The 17,916-nt window shown below is 38.3% G+C and overlaps 1 protein-coding gene across 1 annotated transcript in view; it reads left to right on the forward strand.

The window, feature by feature from the left end:
- VPS13B (vacuolar protein sorting 13 homolog B) overlaps positions 1-17,916 on the forward strand; it is a 499,565-nt gene that overhangs the window by 85,257 nt on the left and 396,392 nt on the right. The window contains exons 13-16 of the mRNA XM_082499631.1: positions 1,962-2,153; positions 2,761-2,930; positions 7,858-8,052; positions 9,670-9,794. Coding sequence (XP_082355757.1) covers positions 1,962-2,153; positions 2,761-2,930; positions 7,858-8,052; positions 9,670-9,794 — 682 coding nt within the window. The remainder of the gene's footprint in view (positions 1-1,961; positions 2,154-2,760; positions 2,931-7,857; positions 8,053-9,669; positions 9,795-17,916) is intronic.

Consider the following 17,916-nt stretch of genomic DNA (forward strand, 5'->3'; position numbering starts at 1 on the left):
TGTGGAAAGGGACCTGGGAGTCCTGGTGGACAACAGGATGACCATGAGCCAGCAATGTGCCCTGGCGGCCAAGAGGGCCAATGGCATCCTGGGGTGCATCAAAAAGAGTGTGGCCAGCAGGTCGAGGGAGGTCATCCTCCCCCTCTACTCTGCCCTGGTGAGGCTGCATCTGGAGTGCTGCGTCCAGTTCTGGGCTCCCCAGTTCAAGAAAGACAGGGATCTGCTGGAGAGGGTCCAGCAAAGGGCTACGAAGATGATTAGGGGACTGGAACATCTTTCATATGAGGAAAGGCTGAGGAACTTGGGTCTCTTTAGTCTAGAGAAAAGAAGACTGAGGGGGGATCTTATTAATGCTTTCAAATACTTAAAGGGAGGATGCCAGAGGGATGGGAGGAGTCTTTTTTCAGTGGTGCCCATTGATAGGACGAGGGGTAATGGGCACAAGCTTGAACATAGGAAGTTCCATCATAATGTGAGGAGGAACTTCTTCACTTTGAGGGTAGTGGAGCACTGGAACAGGCTGCCCAGAGAGGTTGTGGAGTCTCCCACTCTGGAGACGTTCAAAACCCGCCTGGACGCTGTCCTGTGCAACCTGTTGTAGGTGACCCTGCTCTGGCAGGGGGGTTGGACTAGATGATCTCCAGAGGTCCCTTCCAACCCTGACTATTCTGTCATTCTGTGATTCTATGTGTTAAACTGTGGAAACCAAGATGAAATTAGTGGCAATGGCTGTGCATTTCCTGGCTTTCCTATTTGTCACAGCTTTGGCCAGCTGGATTATGGAGTACTTTGCTATCTAAGGAGTATGTGGTATCCAGATTCACTGAATGAATTAAAATGTCATCCTACAATTTTTTCTCAGAACTTTTTCATTTTCATAGGTTAAGTGGTCTCAGAATCCATTTAATCTTGATGCTTATTTTGTCAGACCGTTCATTTGTGTAATGGTTAGCAAGACATTTAATGTTTAGTGCTTGTGTCAAAGCAACAAAGATGCTGTCAAAGTGATGATTTATTAGAAAAAAAATCTGAATGAAATTGTGCAAGCTAAATATGTTAGAGGGGTGAGGGTATTTCTTTGCAAGTCATATGTAACAGGGAAACTTAAGATTCTGAAATTTGCATAATTTAACTGAAGAATTTCCATGCAGTTTGCTTAGAGAAATGTAGTCATACTGTTTGATAGCTGATGAGTAGCCTGTACACAGTGAATTTGTGATTTCGGTCTACCTCACTACCCTATGCCTGTATCAGAAAAATGATGGCTATACTTTACTTGGTATGCTAGTTGCTGTTCTGAACACAAAGGTTATGGATCTTTTGGATGCAGAGACTAAACCACCCTTTTATCTCTGTGGCGCTCCTTCTAAAAATGGTCCGAGACATAATTAAAGAAGTTTTCATTTGTGCTGCCCGTGCTTTACATCATCAATGAATGGAAGGAAGGGTCAGTCTGGTCTATGACAATACAAGTGAGTGTGAGTCTCATCACTGTTCTAGCTTGTGTACCAGCAGGTAGCATTTCAAGGGCCTGTATCTGTAGTTTCTTTCCAGCATGCCTTTCCTTAATTATTTGGGATGGATATCTTTGTGATAATCTGTAGAAAGTTTTGAACAGCATGGCTGTAATTGGCACCTCAGATTAAGTTGCCACAGAAGTTTGGAGGTAGTTTAGACACCTTCAAAGAGTTCCAAGCTTGAGAGATACAAAGTTAATGAAAAGGTTCCTAAGTTGTGCTGTGCAAGGCAGAATCTTGCCCTGTTTGCTCAGCATTAAACAGGAATACTGCTTGTTTTAACATATTAAACTAGCCACGGTATAGTTATGTGTTCATTTTGCATTGTTATATTTTCTATATAAGTCTGTGATCACAGGATTTGAAACAAAAGTAGCTGATGATAAATTTTATTATGTTCAACAATTTACACCAAATAATTGTTACTTATAAAACTTCTTGTAGTTTCTGGGAATCAGCAAGATCTTTCTTCAGTAAAGAGTGAAGATTTTGGAAACGTTCAGGAGATGTCTACAAAAAGTCTCATTGTGGGTCCGCTAAATCTTCGACTGGATAGCAGTGCGGTGCACCGGATAATGAAAATGATAGTTTGTGCTCTGGAACATGAATATGAGCCATACAGCAGAACCAAGCCAGGTTTGCTCCTATTGTGTATGCACAAATATACAGAATTAAACCAGACCAAATTCAGTGCTCTTGAAGGTGCAACTTCCAAATAGTTAAACTTCAAATCTGTCAGGGGATTTTGAGTCCAAAGAGCAAAATTTAAAATAAAGATAAAAGTAATTGCAATATCCCCATAAGTGTTGGATATACCTCTGAGATAATTTCAGACACTTTGGAGGCCATTTGTTTCAATCACAAGCCTGTTGTTGAGTAAGGAGGGCTTATTTCATTGACAACTCTAACTTTCTTCTGTAAGACTCCAAAATTATCCTTGTTGGTATGTATTTATTAGTTTGAACTAATAGTTCTACAGTATAAAAATGCATGGAAACAGGCTATGGTAAACTGTTAAGATGAGTTCTTGAGAAAGATACAAATTTCAAAGTAAGGAAATTCCAGTTACGATTGCATTTAGCCTTAGGTAGAACCAGTGTGGAATAAAATTATTAACTATGAAGGGGGGGAAAAACTTTCAATTTTTTGCCAGTCACTAACCATTTCTGAAACAGCAACTGTACAACTGTAGGAGTTATTTTATATATTTTAGTCAAACATATTTAATCTTGATTTATTGTAGATATTATAGATGGAAATAGAACTATGCCAAGCTCAGAAGAAGTCGCATCATTGGAGGAATACATTCCCACTCGACTTACAACATTCACTGTTCTTAAGTGTACAATTATAATCCCTGTGGCAGAATTCAATTTACTAGACCACTTGATGCCAATAATCATGGGTGAGAAGGTATGTATGCACAGATATTTATTCAGTTCTTTATATCAGCATGTGCTATTTCATATAAACTTTGTCATTGGGCTGTTATTCCATGTACTAGATGTATTATTGAATTCCGATTGAGTTTGGTGCCCATGAGCCTTCCCTTCAGATACCTTAGACAGGCGGTGTGCGCTGTGACTAGCTAGACTTGTAAACTGAAGGTGTCATGTACTGGTAGGAAAAAAGAATTTGGAAGAAGTTTTTAAATCATCAAGCTGATTTAAAAGAAGTAGCTCCGACTTGAAGTTTTTTATGGAAACCTTTTGATCAGTAGAGTACCTGTTATCATTTTGCCATTCAGGTCTTCCCAAACTTGGTTATGTCTGAAATCTTTCTATACATAGGCTCAGTAGAGACTTCATAGATGTTAACAGCCAGCTCTGTGTATACTACTTCCAGCTAGAACACCAGCAGGACTTTGGCTGTTACTGAGTCAAACTGCTGATTGACTAGCTCAGAGAGCCAGAAATGAAATTTCCTAACTGTTTTATCTTCTGGATATGTCTATTATATCTCCACCTAAAGAATCCTGTACTGGTTTTATTCCTACAGGACTCCTTCCACATTGCACAAAACTGAGGTACTGTAGGGATGAATCTGTTTTGTAGTGAAGACTTGCAGTAGGTTTACCTCTTGAGCAGAGGCTGGAAGGTATTTTATGGATAAGGGAAGGGACAGGAAGAAGGTGAGGGGGGAAGGTCAATTCTTGATTGAGTTCAATTTCTAGGAAACTTATGTGATATTAAACACTTCCGATGTGTTTTTGATAAGTGGACACTACATGTTCCTTCTATGTGAGGACAAGCTTTTTTTAGTGGGATGTATTTTGTGGAAGTTCTCAGTATTAGTGAATTATTTTTGTATCAGCCTTTCAATTCCATTTTAGACAAAAATTACCACTGAAAAGAAGTTGTATGTTCCGAAGAAGTCATGAAAGTAACCATATTAGTATTTGTGAAGCATTTATATGTAAGAAAGATGAAATCAATTTGAAAAAGTTTATTACTTTTTTTAGAGATGAGTTTGAGTAGTATTACATGATGGAAAGCACAATGACATTAAATTGTCTTGATAATGTAATAGATATCTTCTGACTAGGGGAGCACTGTCTAATTTGTGCTGTATTTTCTCATAGAATGTGCTTATTTACAGCATGTATGTGTATGTGCAAGAGGACAGACTATTGAAAGTCTTAATTTATGGCGTTTCTTATAGTGTGCTTGTGTAACCATTTTCACTGGTGAAGTGAAATACAGTAACATAACATTAATACTTCAATTGGATCCCTAGTCTATAGGCTACAACCTATATAAAATTTCAGGCATGTGCCCTTTATTTGGTGAGTGTTCTTAAGGAGCGTGTATGTTTTTCTTGAATTTAGACCGCTTTTTAGCTAAGGTAGCTGGAGTGAGTAAGCTGGTGACAAATCTGTTGTCTCTTGATCTATTAGGATACATTCAGAAGCTTCTAATACCAGAAAATGAGACATTACTGGGTGCCTAATGGGAAGCATTATTTCCTTTCAGCATGGAATAGCCCAATGGATTGCGGTGTTTCTCACCTTATGGGCATGGGCAGATGTTATTTTTTAATGGAAGAGCAGCCCCATATTTGTTGTAGGCTTGAGGCTAACAAGTTGAATTCAAGTGAGCTTTTTGTGGTTTTTGTTGTGGTTTTTTATTTTTTAACTTGGAGTTTCAATTTACATTTCTTCAGTGAAGCTGAGCCTGTTCAAAATAATAACAACTTTAAGTTGATGTAGGTATGACTTTAAATCTAAAATTCATTGTCCTACTATCACAGAATCACAGAATTTTCAGAGTTGGAAGGGACCTCTAGAGATCATCTAGTCCAACTCCCCTGCTAAAGCAGGATTGCCAGAGCACATTACTCAGGACTGCATCCAGGCGGGTCTTAAATCTCCATAGAAGGGGACTGCACAACCTCCCTGGGCAGCCTGTGCCAGTGCTCTGTCACCCTCACCGTAAAGAAGTTTTTTCCGTGTATTAGAACACAGGAAGTTCCGTTCAAACTTGTGCCCATAACTTTGATACAAGTTTAATACAAGTTTTAGATTCATAGAGTAATTTGGATCAGAAGAGATATCTGGAAATGATCTCCAGGAGTCCAACGTCCTGCTCAAAACAAGGCCAAATAGAGCAGGTTGCTCCAGGGGCTGTCCAGTCAAGTGCTGAATTAGCTTCAAAGATAGAGGAATTGCAGTGTTTCACCTTGTGTCCATTGCCACTCATCACCTCATGGTACACTTTTCACAAGAGTCTGGCTCCCTCTTCTCTGTACCCTCCTGGCAAGTAGCTGTTGACAGCAGTAGGATCTCCCTTTGGCCTTCTCCAGGCTGAATGACTCCAGTTGTCTCAGTCCCTCCTGAGAGAGCTCATGTGCTCCAACCCCCTAACTACTTCAGTAGCCCTCCAACAAACTTATTCTAATACATCCATGTCTGTCTTGTACTAGATATAGCACGTCATTTTAGACAATATTATGAAAAATATAATGTGTAAAATTGCGATTTTTTTTTTTAATCGCATTTTTTTTGCTGAGATGTCTGGCATGACTGTGAATACATAATAATATATGACAGTGTAAAGATTAAATCAGCATGAGTTTAGTATGGTGATAGTGCTTTGGAGTGGTAAAAATGTAAGCAAATACTTTATTGAACAAAATATTTTGGCTTTGCATATTCTTGCAGCTGGCCAAGGTCAACCCACTACAAGATGCTCACTCAGCCACTCTCTCGCTTCTCAACAGGACAGGGAGGGGAAAATAGGATGGGTTGAGATAAAGAGCAGGAGACCACTTACCAATTACCATTATGAGCAAAACAGACTCCGGGAAAATTAATTTCATTTATTGCCACCTAAAATATATTTGGGTAGCAAGAAACAAAGACAAGAATCAAAATAACACCTCTCCCCGATCTCCCCTTTTTCCCAGGATCAACTTCACTCCTCCATTCCCTGACTTTTCTACTTCCCACCCTGCAGCACAGGGGAATGGGGAATGGCAGGTTGCGGTCAGTCTGTAACAGTTCATCTCTGCCGCTCCCTATTCCTCACACTTTGCCCGGCTCCAGTGTGAGTCCTTCCCACAGTTCTTGAGGAAAAAATCTGCTCCAGTGTGGGCTCCCCATAAGGCTGCAGTGTGCTTCAGGGCATATCTACCTGCTCCAGTGTGGGGTCCTCCAGAGGATACCTGCTCTGGTGTTGTCTCTTCCACAGGCTGCTCCACTGATAGAAAGTGCTACAGGTACTAAAAATGCTGTGTCCCTTGCTAAGGGACAGCAGCTCGGGACTAGTGGCTTCTATGTGCCTCCAGCACAAAATAAAAATCTTCACACTCTGAAGCTGTATTCTGATGGGTAGTTGAATAAATAGTCTGAGTGTCAGTTGATGGTGGGGAATAATTAAGCTCTTAACTCTTTTCACAAGTGTACAGTAGAAAATCAGGAAAAAGAGGAAGAGGTTGTTCTAGAACACAAAATATGTTCACTTAAATCAGGAACAGTTTAGTAATAAACTTATTCTAGAAGCTTTTAACTTGAAGTTGGTAATTCATTAGTGAATGGTCTACAGAAATACGTAGGAAAACTGAACTAATCGAGTTTCTGGCTTATTGGTGTTCTCATCACTGAGCGAGTAGCTCAGTTAAGACCTAGTGAAGCTTTCACTTTTGTCCCGCTTTGAAAATCTTTGCCGGTGTGCATGAATATTGGTTAAGAACGCCATTGACGTCCTCGCCTGTATCAGGAATAGTGTGGCCAGTAGGACTAGGGAAGTGATCGTTCCCTTGTACTTGGCACTGCTGAGCCTGCACCTCAAATACTGTGTTCAGTTTTGGGCCCCTCACTACAAGAAAGACACTGATGTGCTGGAGCGTGTCCAGAGAAGGGCAATGAAGCTGGTGAAGGGTCTGGAGCACAAGTCTTATGAGGAGTGGCTGAGGGAACTGGGGTTGTTTAGCCCGGAGAAAAGGAGGCTGAGGGGAGACCTTGTCGCTCTCTACAACTACCTGAAAGGAAGTTGTAGTGAGGTGGGGGTGGGTCTCTTCTCCCAAGTAACAAGCGATAGGACAAGAGGAAATGGCCTCAAGTTACACCAGGGGAGGTTTAGCATGGGTATTAGGAAAAATTTCTTCACAGAAAGGGTTGTCAAGCATTGGACCAGGCTGCCCAGGGAAGTGGTTGAGTCACCATCCCTGGAGGTATTGAAAAGACATGTAAACTTAAGAATGTGGTTTAGTGGTGGCTTTGGCAGTGTTAACATTTGGACTTCATGATCTTAAAGGTCCCTTCTAATCTAAATGTTCCCCTGCAGCTTATAGAATCATCTGCTCTGGTGCCTGGAGCACCACCTCCTCCTCCTCCTTCTCTGACCTTGCTGTTCGTATTGCTGTTTCTCATCCCCCGTGTCCCCCCCCCGCCCCCCAGTCTTCTAAGCCTGTGTGGCGTTTTTGCCCTTTCTTAAATATATTTCCACAGAGGTGCCACCTTGGCCGACGGGCTCAGCTGAGCCCTGTGGTGGGGCCATTGCAGCACTAGCTGGAACCAGCTGGAACCGGCTGTGCCTGGCCCGAGGCAGCTCCGGTCTCCCCTCACAGAGGCCACTGCTGCAGCCCCTGCTGCCAGAACCTGGGCACCCTCACCCAAGACAGTTGTGGATAAAAAGTTTATACATTAATTTTTAAACTTCAAAGAAATTACTTTGCAAAGATTTGAGGATTCATATTACAATGATCATAGGCTATTCTGTCTGTAAACAGTTTATTACATGTAGATTTTCTTGTGTGGGTGGGGAGGTAAGAATATGTAAATATGCTAGATAATACCTCTGTGGATTAATAATTGCATGGGGTTTTTTCGCCCCTCCCTTAGAATTTAAGTGGACTGTTAAATGCTGCCAGCTTCCAGCCCCTGCGGCCTTTACCGTCTGTCCGAATTTTGGTGGATAAGGTTAACCTGGAGCACTCGGTGCCGATGTATGCCGAGCAATTGGTGCACATGGTCAGCAGCCTCAGCCAGCCCTCGGACAACCTGCTTCATTACTGTTACTCACACTGCTATCTGAAGGTAAAAGAAGGCTGGAGTTCTGTTTCTTATTGTAATGTGCTTAGAAAAAGTTTATATAAGTGTCGGTAATCCTAAGTGTTAGCGGGTTTCCTGGGAGAAAGTTTTCAGTTTATCTAAAAGGACATTGATTAAACACATTTCACAGAATGTCGTCGTTTGGGATCACTGCTTCTGACCTGAGCCAAATGTTTTGTAACATGAACAGAGAACTTCACGCGAGGAAACTGTGCATACTGAAGCCCCAATGTCTTTGTGGCAAGATCGAGTTAAAATAATTTGGGAAGAAACATTTGCCCTCTTCTAGGATAATGCTTATCGAATTTACAGGTTGCAGTGAATTACACCTGGAAACTAGATGGGATGTTATGAGGAAAAAACATCACTTCTACTAGTATTGATAGAACAAAACCATGATAGTGAAGCTGTTGCCAAGCAACTTCATTGGTTTTTGTTATAAAAGGAAAAACCTCTGAATGTTCTCAGTTGCAGATCTATTATGTGAGAGGAGTTCTTGTTGTCAGGTTGGGGGAAGTTTAAGAAAGTACTTAAAAATTGCTTTGAGATTATTTGGTTGCCATTGGCTGAAATTTTAGTAGAATGAAAAAGTGAAATCTCAAGCAGAGTTTTAAAACAGGCCTTCCAACATTTTAGGTTGTGCTCAGGCAGTTTGAAATCTTTTGGGTGCTACTAAAATGTAAATATTTACTACTAGTACTGTTAATTTTACTAATTTTTTCAGTTATCCATTCAATTCCATGCTGATATCTTAAGAGATTTAAACAATGAAATTCTTATCTGCATAAAACAAACTGCCAGAATTGCATAGCAAGCTCTCAGTTTTCTGGGTGACATGTTTATCTTCTGTCTCATTTAAAGTGATTGGGATAGATATATCGCAAGTCACCTGTATTTTTCAGTTTGAGGGGAATTGTTTCTATTCAAAAGGTTTTTAGCAGCTGTTTGATCGGTGTTTGCAAAATGTGGACTACAATATTGATTTTTATAGGATTTATTTGCTAGCTTTAATATAGACCAAAGTGTTCTGTTATGTGAATGGTGGTACAGCATGTTAAAAAGTCATCTCTACAACCATTTCTTTTCTATATTGAACAGGGAAAAATCATGAAGAATAGTTGTGATAAACCTTCCTTTAGGCGGTCTTATTAAGGAAAAAAGCTTTGAAGGGAAGCTTCTCACTTCCTTAAATAGCACTTTTATAATTATAGATTATAATTTAATATATAGTTTATTATAATTACAAAAAGTTATTTATTTTATATGCAAGGCATTATGCAATCTGCAAATATAAAGGATATGGAATAATGTATTTTAGTTGATAAATTATAATTCAGCATTTTTTTAAAATTCAGCAGAACATCATTAAAGTATTTTGAGTGAAGAAAGTAATTTTTTTTTATGTATTCCAATTGGGATGTTATTTTAGGTTTTTCTATTTTTTTTTTGTGTTTGGGGAAAAGAATTATCTAAAAATAGTACACAATTTATTTCATATTTATTGAGTATTTTTAAAAAACGTGTATATTATGTTATAAAAGTAACTCGACAGTGATCTCATCATGTCATACTATACACTTTGACCAAATTAATTTGTTTCAGATATTTGGTTTTCAAGCAGCACTGACTTCTTTGGACAATAAAGGATTATACTGCTTCCCTGTTCCAGTTATTCCCTCATTCAGTACTGCTGTTTATGGCAAGCTGATCAAGTTTCCCAAATATTGGTGAGCATTAAGCATGTACAGTGTGCTTAAGTAATGTAATCAACTACTTTTGTGTTTTTAATGAATAGTTTAAAAATGCTAAGCTCTATATGTATCCCTAAAATACTGTTCTCTACTTCTCTACTTTTAAGTCTGTTATCGTTAATAAATTTCTTTGAAAGGATAGCTGTTAATAAACATTTTAGACCCTAGTTTGCTTGAGAAAACAGGCTATGCAAGCCCCAGAGTAAATAGCTTTCTTGTAGACTTTGTAAAATTACGTGATCCAGTTTCCGTTCTTCCTTGAATGGATACAAAAGCTGAAGTGTTATACTGATGGCAAGCTTGATGTGTTTAACTGAACAGGTCAGCTCTTTCTGTTTTAAACTCAACCACATAAAAAGCAACAAATGGGGGAAAACAAAAACCCAACCCAAAATACCCCTGTTCTTGTTTACTATTTACAGTTGGAAGTGTTTTAACATTGTGATCAGGTATTGAGCTGTTTGTCATATTTCAGACTTTAAATGCAAACTCTTTTGTTCTGAAAACAATTCTGTCCTTTATTATAAAATGAACTTTTTTTTTTTTTTTACTTTAATGCCATGGAAAGAGAGCATTTAAATTCAGTTCTACAGGTTAAATCTTGTGACCATAAGTGTTAGTGCGTAATAGATTTTTATCAATAAAATATTTTTGTTAATAAATAGTATTTAAAAAAACATTTCCCAGGAAATGAATTTACTTTGGACAGAACATTGGTTCTCTTTAACCCTCATTTTGACCAGTAGCTGTCTGTAATACTACTTTATAACTAAATCCATACAAAAACCATTTATATAAAATAACAAGATAGCAGGAAAACAGGTTAATATGTTAAATACTTTGGCTTCAAATGTTCTGTGTTGTATAGGTAATTTGTAACAGTCATTTGTTTGTGAAAGCTTAATGGGTTAGAAAGAATAAAAGAAAAAGACTGTGCATATGATTGTTCATAGTGCTAGAGAATATACTAGTATTTCTCACAAGCTGTGATACCATGTGAAATACTAGAGGTTTTTAGCGTAATCAGCACACCACCAGGTGGTAGCAGCCTAATTGACTTTCTCAAATTTTCCATCAGTAGTTTACACAAGTACTAACCACTTATAATGGATTGCTGTTCTGTTGTGGCATTTTGCTGAAAAATAATAAATGTTACCAGGATAACCCATAAGCAGCACTAATCAGAGTACTTCAGTATTCTTGTAGGATTGACAGCCTTTCCTGACGTGACCTGACATTTAAAGCTAAGCTCTGGTTAGTGATTCTTGTTGCCAAACTGTAGAAATAAATTAGTATTTAATAGTAAATTTAAATTTTAGTACGTTGTAAACCCCATGGTTAGTTATTATATTTATATTTATATTATTTTAGAGATGAAAAATGATTGGAAAAAATCTGTCATCTGACAAGTTTGTGGCATTCAAGTACTACTGCTTCCTCATGAGTGCACTTGTGCTGTCTTTTGTGTGTGCTTGTGCTCACTGCACTCGACCTCTAGCTCGCCATGCTTGGTTCTCACACTTCCTGTGTGCAATGTTGCACAATTGCCATCATACTCTCTCATGTGTCTAAATGTCTCATGCTCGCATTTTCTCTTGTGCATTCTCTTTCTCTCTCATGCTTTCTGTCTTGCTCACTTTCTCTCTCTCTCTCTCTCTCTCTCTCTCTCTCTCTCTTTTTTAAAATACATTGTGTTACAATGTGTGTCCAGCTGGAAAATAGAGTATGGTAGACTAATAACGTAGAAAAAACGAGTAGTAGTTTTTGGGAGTGGAGGCAGGGGAATGGTCCTGCCTTAAAATAGCAAATCGTCTATCAGCATTTATTAGTAGATGTTGTCAGACCAACACTTACTGTGGTCTAGTGTATTCTAAAATAATTTTAATGGCTTTCTCACTTTTTTCTGTGAGAGAGTATCTTTCTAAAGCTTATTTATTTATTAACAGCGTGAAATAATTATATAAAATTAACTTATTCCAACAATTTATCTAAACTAAGCAACACCAATTTGCGGGTAATAAAGTAGAAAAACAAATGAATACAGCAGCAGCCCGGTTAAATGAAGTGTAGTTTGAAGTGAATAAAACTCCAGATGAAACGCATCAAATAGCACTTGAACTAAATCGAAATCAGCATGAGGACTGAGAGCTTCATTGAAGTCATGCAGTGAGTGAGAATTAGTCTGGTAGGATAACCTGGTAATGTCATTAAACTTAAATTCAGTTCTCTCCCCCAAATTATACCACCTGCTTTATTTGGATTTTTAGATTTCACATTCCAGAGTTTCTTAAAGTACACACATCTGATGCTACATGTGTTCTTCTATTTCTTCCTAGAAAATATATACCACAGACCATACCTTTTTAAAACAAAGACATTTTATGAACTGTTATGGAATCCCTCAGGTAGTATGTTTTGAGTTAGCAGTGAAAATCTCAACTTTATTTCTGACATAAATCAGTAGAATAGCTTTCTTTTCTAGTTTCAATATAATAATCTCAATGTATATGGTGTATAAAATACTGTAGTAATATTTATTTTTTAAAACTAGTTGATAACATTGGTAGCATGTTTTAACAGATAAAATTTCATCAACATCAGCCCAGTAACTAACCATTAATGTTACAAAAGTGCTGTTTCATTTACCTACTAGATTGATGTCTGTTTTAATTTTGATTAGTACACTTTCTTCTTATAAAAGAAATGTGCTCAAGATCACTAGTTAACTAAGTCTTGGACATCTTTTAAATAGTATAGCTAATCTATTTTTATATGAAAGTAAAAACATCTGGTCTTTTGTTTTGGTCAAGCATGACAAGATGCAAAATACAATGTTAATGTTTTACAACTACTTTATGTAGTGTTGCATGCCAGATTGTAAAGCAGCTTTCAAAGCTTTCAGGAGGATGTCTAAAAACAACTGAGAATTAGCAGAATATAGTTAAAAGCCTTGAATGAATGACAAGAATGTTTATTGCTAAACAAAAATCTTTAGAGGAATTAGCTGATTTCTTTTTTTTTTTTTTTTTTTCTTTTGGCCATAATGTCTGTGGTAACAGATGAGGTAATCTAGTGTAAGACATTTTAGTGTTATAACCCTCTATCGCTTATAGAACATCACTTTATTGCACTTCTGAAGAATATTCAAGAATACAGATTCTGAATAGCCTTCCTTTATTTTTCTGATATCTGGATTGATAGTGAAGTGTTATGACTGTATGTTTTGAACTAGATATTGGTCTAATTATGTGTGGTTTTTCATTCTTCTTTTCTTGACCTGTCTAAATTCTCTTCCTGTGACAAGTGTTCCAAACTCTTGTTTTCCTTTATCAGGTCTGTGGGAAGGTTCTCACTGTCTCCACCTGTGACAGCTTTTGAGACTCCAAACAGTGGTGGAATAGGCTTATAAATGGGGATGACGTGATTTATCCCTGCATCCTTTCTATTAATCTTCTTAGTCCAGTAGTCTACTTTCAAGGGGTCTGTTTCCTTGAACAGTGAGTCTCCTTTTTCCCATTTTGAGACCAGAGCAATAGGTGCTGGTTTGCTGTCTGCAAGGAAGCACCAGTGCAGACTTGAATAATAGCTGGTCATGTTAAATTTGAGTGTCTGAATGAATCTTTCATGAACAAGTTGAGGACCTGCTAGGTAAATTAGTATCTAGGGTTTCATAGCCTGCACTTTAATTATTAGAGGGTACAGAGCAGTTAATTGATTGTTCTTGAGTTGTTACTCTATCAGAACAAAAATCTGGAATAGTAACTTGCAAGTAGATCTAGATAATTACTGGTAAACAATTGGATACAATTTTTGCAAAGATTCATTCTTTTGAACTGTTCTCTGCAGATACTGTTGTAGGAAATAAATTTCAGCGTAAACATAGGCAGTGTTCTAATCTTAGTCAAGCAGTTTCTGATGAGGAAGGATTCTTGACAACATGAGATTTGTTTTGTGTTGGCATTATGTCTCTTTCCTTTGGTATTTTTATTGAAAAGCTAATAATTATTGAAGAAAAGCTGACAAAAGTTTAAAATTTGCTCCGCTGTTGAAGGAAGTCACGCGTATTGTATGCTGATCACCTCAGCTGTAGAGAGATGTGATGTCACTTGTTTTGCTTGCAAAAACTGGATTACAGTCATGACATAGTTACTTTATTAATATGTTCTCTCACTGTACTGAAAGATCACTATAGAAATCCAGATACAGAGATCCTCCCATGGAATATATATATTTTTTTTCTCTAGGCTTTGTTTTTATGAACCTTTAATAACATTTATATAATATAGCTGTTCTTAATATTTCAACGCAGATTTAACTGTAAAGGTAAATATTTACTGTGTCTCTAGAATCTGTTACATTTATGTTAGATTGGCATGTTAGGTCATAACCTCCTTTTGGCTAACTATTATACAATGATATTGAGAACATACTTTGCCAGCAACCTGAACATCAGAGTTTTCTGTTTTCTTACCTGACTTCATAGCTGTTATTTTGACTTTGTTGCTCTGTAATTGCCAAATGGTTGCTTTGTACACAAAATCTAATCTTTTTTAATTTCCAACTTTAATATTAAATGTTACAAACCCTGAGGATTCTGAAGACCTGTGTTATTACTGTTTAGGTTTGTGCTCAAACTTTTATTAATGTAAAGGTGTTTGTATTTTTGTACTGCTTTACTTCCACTTTTTTCCATCATGTATCCCTTACAAGGCAAATATCCCTCTCTTAATCAAAGCCGTGTAGTCATATGACATACAACTGTATTCTTATTGATGGAATTCAGCATTAGATTCCTTAGACAGTCCAGTAAGGTCATTATAAGCTCCAGTATGAATCAGGATGTGCACCTCTTCATGTCTGTTTTATGGATCATCTTGAAAATTCTGTGTGCATTTAACAGTATGTCGTGGTTTGGCCTCAGCCAGCAACAGAGAACCACGCAGCCGCTCACTCGACTCCCACAGCCGTGGGAAAAAAATCAGCAGAAAAGGGCAAAACTCGTGGGTTGAAATATTTATAATTTAACAGAACAGACAAAGGGAAAAAGAAAGAAAAGAAAGAAAGAAAAACAATAACACCGGTAAAGGAATACAAGAACGCGATTACAGTACCGCCGCGAAGCGCACCGACCGGACCCGCACCGCCGCAACCCGCCCCCGAGTGGCGACTGACTCCCCCACACCGGCTAGCTCCTTTTATAGCGGGGCATGGGTCACGTGGTATGGAATACGTGCCTCCCCTACCGGCTCCTTGGAAATTAACCCCATCCTTGCCGGAACCAGGACACAGTATCACAATGAATTGACCAGAGAACAATTCATGTTGATCCACAAGCAGTGTGGTAGATGAAGGTCTGGCTTCTTGCACAGTAAGAAGTTCTTTAGCAAGGAAATTAGCTCCTGCTGATGTGGCCTTTATCAACAAGGTACTACTGTGATGACAGTAGGAGATACTAGGATTTGCTGCTCACTGAAGAGAAGATTAAAAGTGTATAATGGGGTATCAGATGAACTATCTGTCTGTCTTACTTTTTTGATTGAAACATATTTGCAAGTCATGTCCGTGAAATAACGCTGCTTAGAACTAGAAATCACAGTAGATTTGTGAGCTTGAGAGTCATGAAATGTAGCTGTCATGCAGTTCAGTGCAGTTGTGCTAGTTAGAGGCAAGCAGACCCTGCTGTCAGGAAACACAGAGCCAGATATCCACAGACTGTGAACGTTAGATCATAAATCTAGGAAGTCTTCCAATAAATTGACACTTGGGTCTTGATTTTGGCAGCCTGTTTTATTGACTAGTCACAGTAAATCAAGACTAATGTCAATTTAGATTGGATGTGGATTGTGTTTCACATGGGCAGTTGAGGGGCATGCTTGGTTCCTGGGTCAGAAGCAGAAACAGGTTGAAAACACATGAAACTCATTTTGTAGCATTCAGTTGTGACTATTAGTTATGTCAGTAATTGGATATAACTGCCAGATGAAAATTCAGGGTATCCTTCAGAACAGAAAAGATCTGAGATTTCATGCCTGAACAGATGCCATCAGAGTATGGGACAGGAGAGAGTTTCAGCTACATCAGCATCATCTGAGTTAAAGCTAGCACATGTGAAAACCTGTTTGAACTATTGAGATATGCCAGTGATGCAGGCTGTGCAAATCAGACAGAAACAGTCATTCTCTTGGGTTCTGCAGAGGTGGTTATGTAGAATTGCCTCAGATGTGAACAATCAGTCTAGGGAATATGCTGGATTGCTTTGGCATTGTGTGCTTCTCTGCCATCACCTCGAAAATGCTTCAAAGAACATAATACTAAATCAGATTTTTTTTTTTAATTTATTGGTACCTGCTTTCAGTATGGCTTTGTAAGCAATGAATTTGGCACTTTCGCAAGTTTGGTTTACTGTGCATCTCTTTGTGTGAGGAGTAGGAATGTCAATATAGCATAGCAAATTATGAATGCTAATATGGGGTGATTTAACACGTAGTTTTTACAGGAGAATGATTTTTCATTGATAACATGGTTTAACATATTGTTCATTATAAAAGTTAAAGTAAGCCATGCTTGTGTATAAGGATGAAGATGCTTAAGGAACTTATATGGAACATTTTCTAATCTGCAGTGGTACTAACATATCAAGTTCCAACATTAACATGTTGGGGAACTTTTCAGCTGCAGCCTTCTGGAAGGAGCTGTTGTCAGTTACCAAGAACAACTGTCTGTCCAGGAGGGGGTTTGCATTCTGAGTGCATGGCTTGCAGCTTGATTAGTGTGATTATAAATTAACTTCAGCTGGAAACTTCTAGTTTAATTTTTTTTTTTTTTTTATCTAGCCCAGATCTAATGTTACTGGTTCTCAGCAGGTGTGGCAGAAAGCATTCAGCAAATGTGTTAAAAGTGCATTTTTAATCACTGTATATTTGAAGCAGCTGCATTTTTTATTATTGTCCACAAGGAGGAAATTCAGCAGAGTTGACAGTAAAGGGTGGTCATCTGTAGTGTTTCCAGTGTAGTTATTTAGACTAATTAATTGTCAAGGCTCTTCAGTGAAAGTAAATTAAGCCTAGTAACTAATATCTGTCCAGGGAAAGTGATCGCACATGGTGAATACTTTATCCTAGTTATTGTAACTGTTGCCATCAGTATTTGCTGACATTTGTATTAGAAACAAGAAAATGGTATTTATTTCAAAATGTGTAGGATTTTCAAGGTTAAAGCTGCATTTTCTTTACTTGAGACTGGTGAAAGGTATGAAAATCTTACTGTCTTAAAGCTGAAGTGCCGTTAAGCAGCATAAATACTAAAGAAAATTTCAGTCCCTAATATATATTCCTTTTGTATTGCATGTGTTTGGAAATTCTGTTTCTCTTAATTAGTGTTACCACTGTCTGTAGAAAATATCTGGTGTTGTGGTTTAGGCTGAGCTAGCCACTAAACGAGTGGCAGATGCTTTGGTTAGGATTTTCAGCGATATTCTCAGTTTGAGGCTTTACCCACGTAAACCCTGGCCAGAAAGATCCACTTGTGACAGGTCTTCATAGTCAGTGTTTGTCCTTTATTTCTCCAGAATTTTGACTGCAATTTGGTGGCGTCTTTTCTCTCTTTTTTTAAGTATATCTGTGAATCACAAAGACAAATACAGTCTCTGAGGTGGCATCTACACCACTAAATAAAACATTCCAGAAATCAACTGTGGCCCTGAGGCCAGGTGGCCTCCTGTGGCTCAGTTCATATCCACATGGCTACCTGTAGCTTTCCCTTCCACTCCCAAAAGGAGGGGGGGGGGGGGGAAATACTAAAGCTAAGGAGGATATTTTCAGGCTTCGGACTGGGAACAGCTTTTGGCATGCTTGGTCCTTTCAGCATTGTTTGAGAAAGTGCCAGCTGTCATGACCTGAAACTGGAGGGGAGCAAGCTAACAGGTAAACAGCATGCACAGCCACAGACCTGCACTTGGCCTTCTTTAGTTAGCAAATAAGAGTGTAACCTGCTTGAAACTTGCATCCTGTAACTGAAGGGCATGAAGGTCAACTGTGGTGTCATCCTGCTAGCCAAGCCCATTCAAATGTTGGTTTATTACATAGGATCTTGTAGGAGT

The sequence above is a fragment of the Vanellus vanellus genome, assembly GCF_965231255.1.
Source record: "Vanellus vanellus genome assembly, chromosome: 2".
In the NCBI taxonomy this organism is placed as follows: domain Eukaryota; kingdom Metazoa; phylum Chordata; class Aves; order Charadriiformes; family Charadriidae; genus Vanellus; species Vanellus vanellus.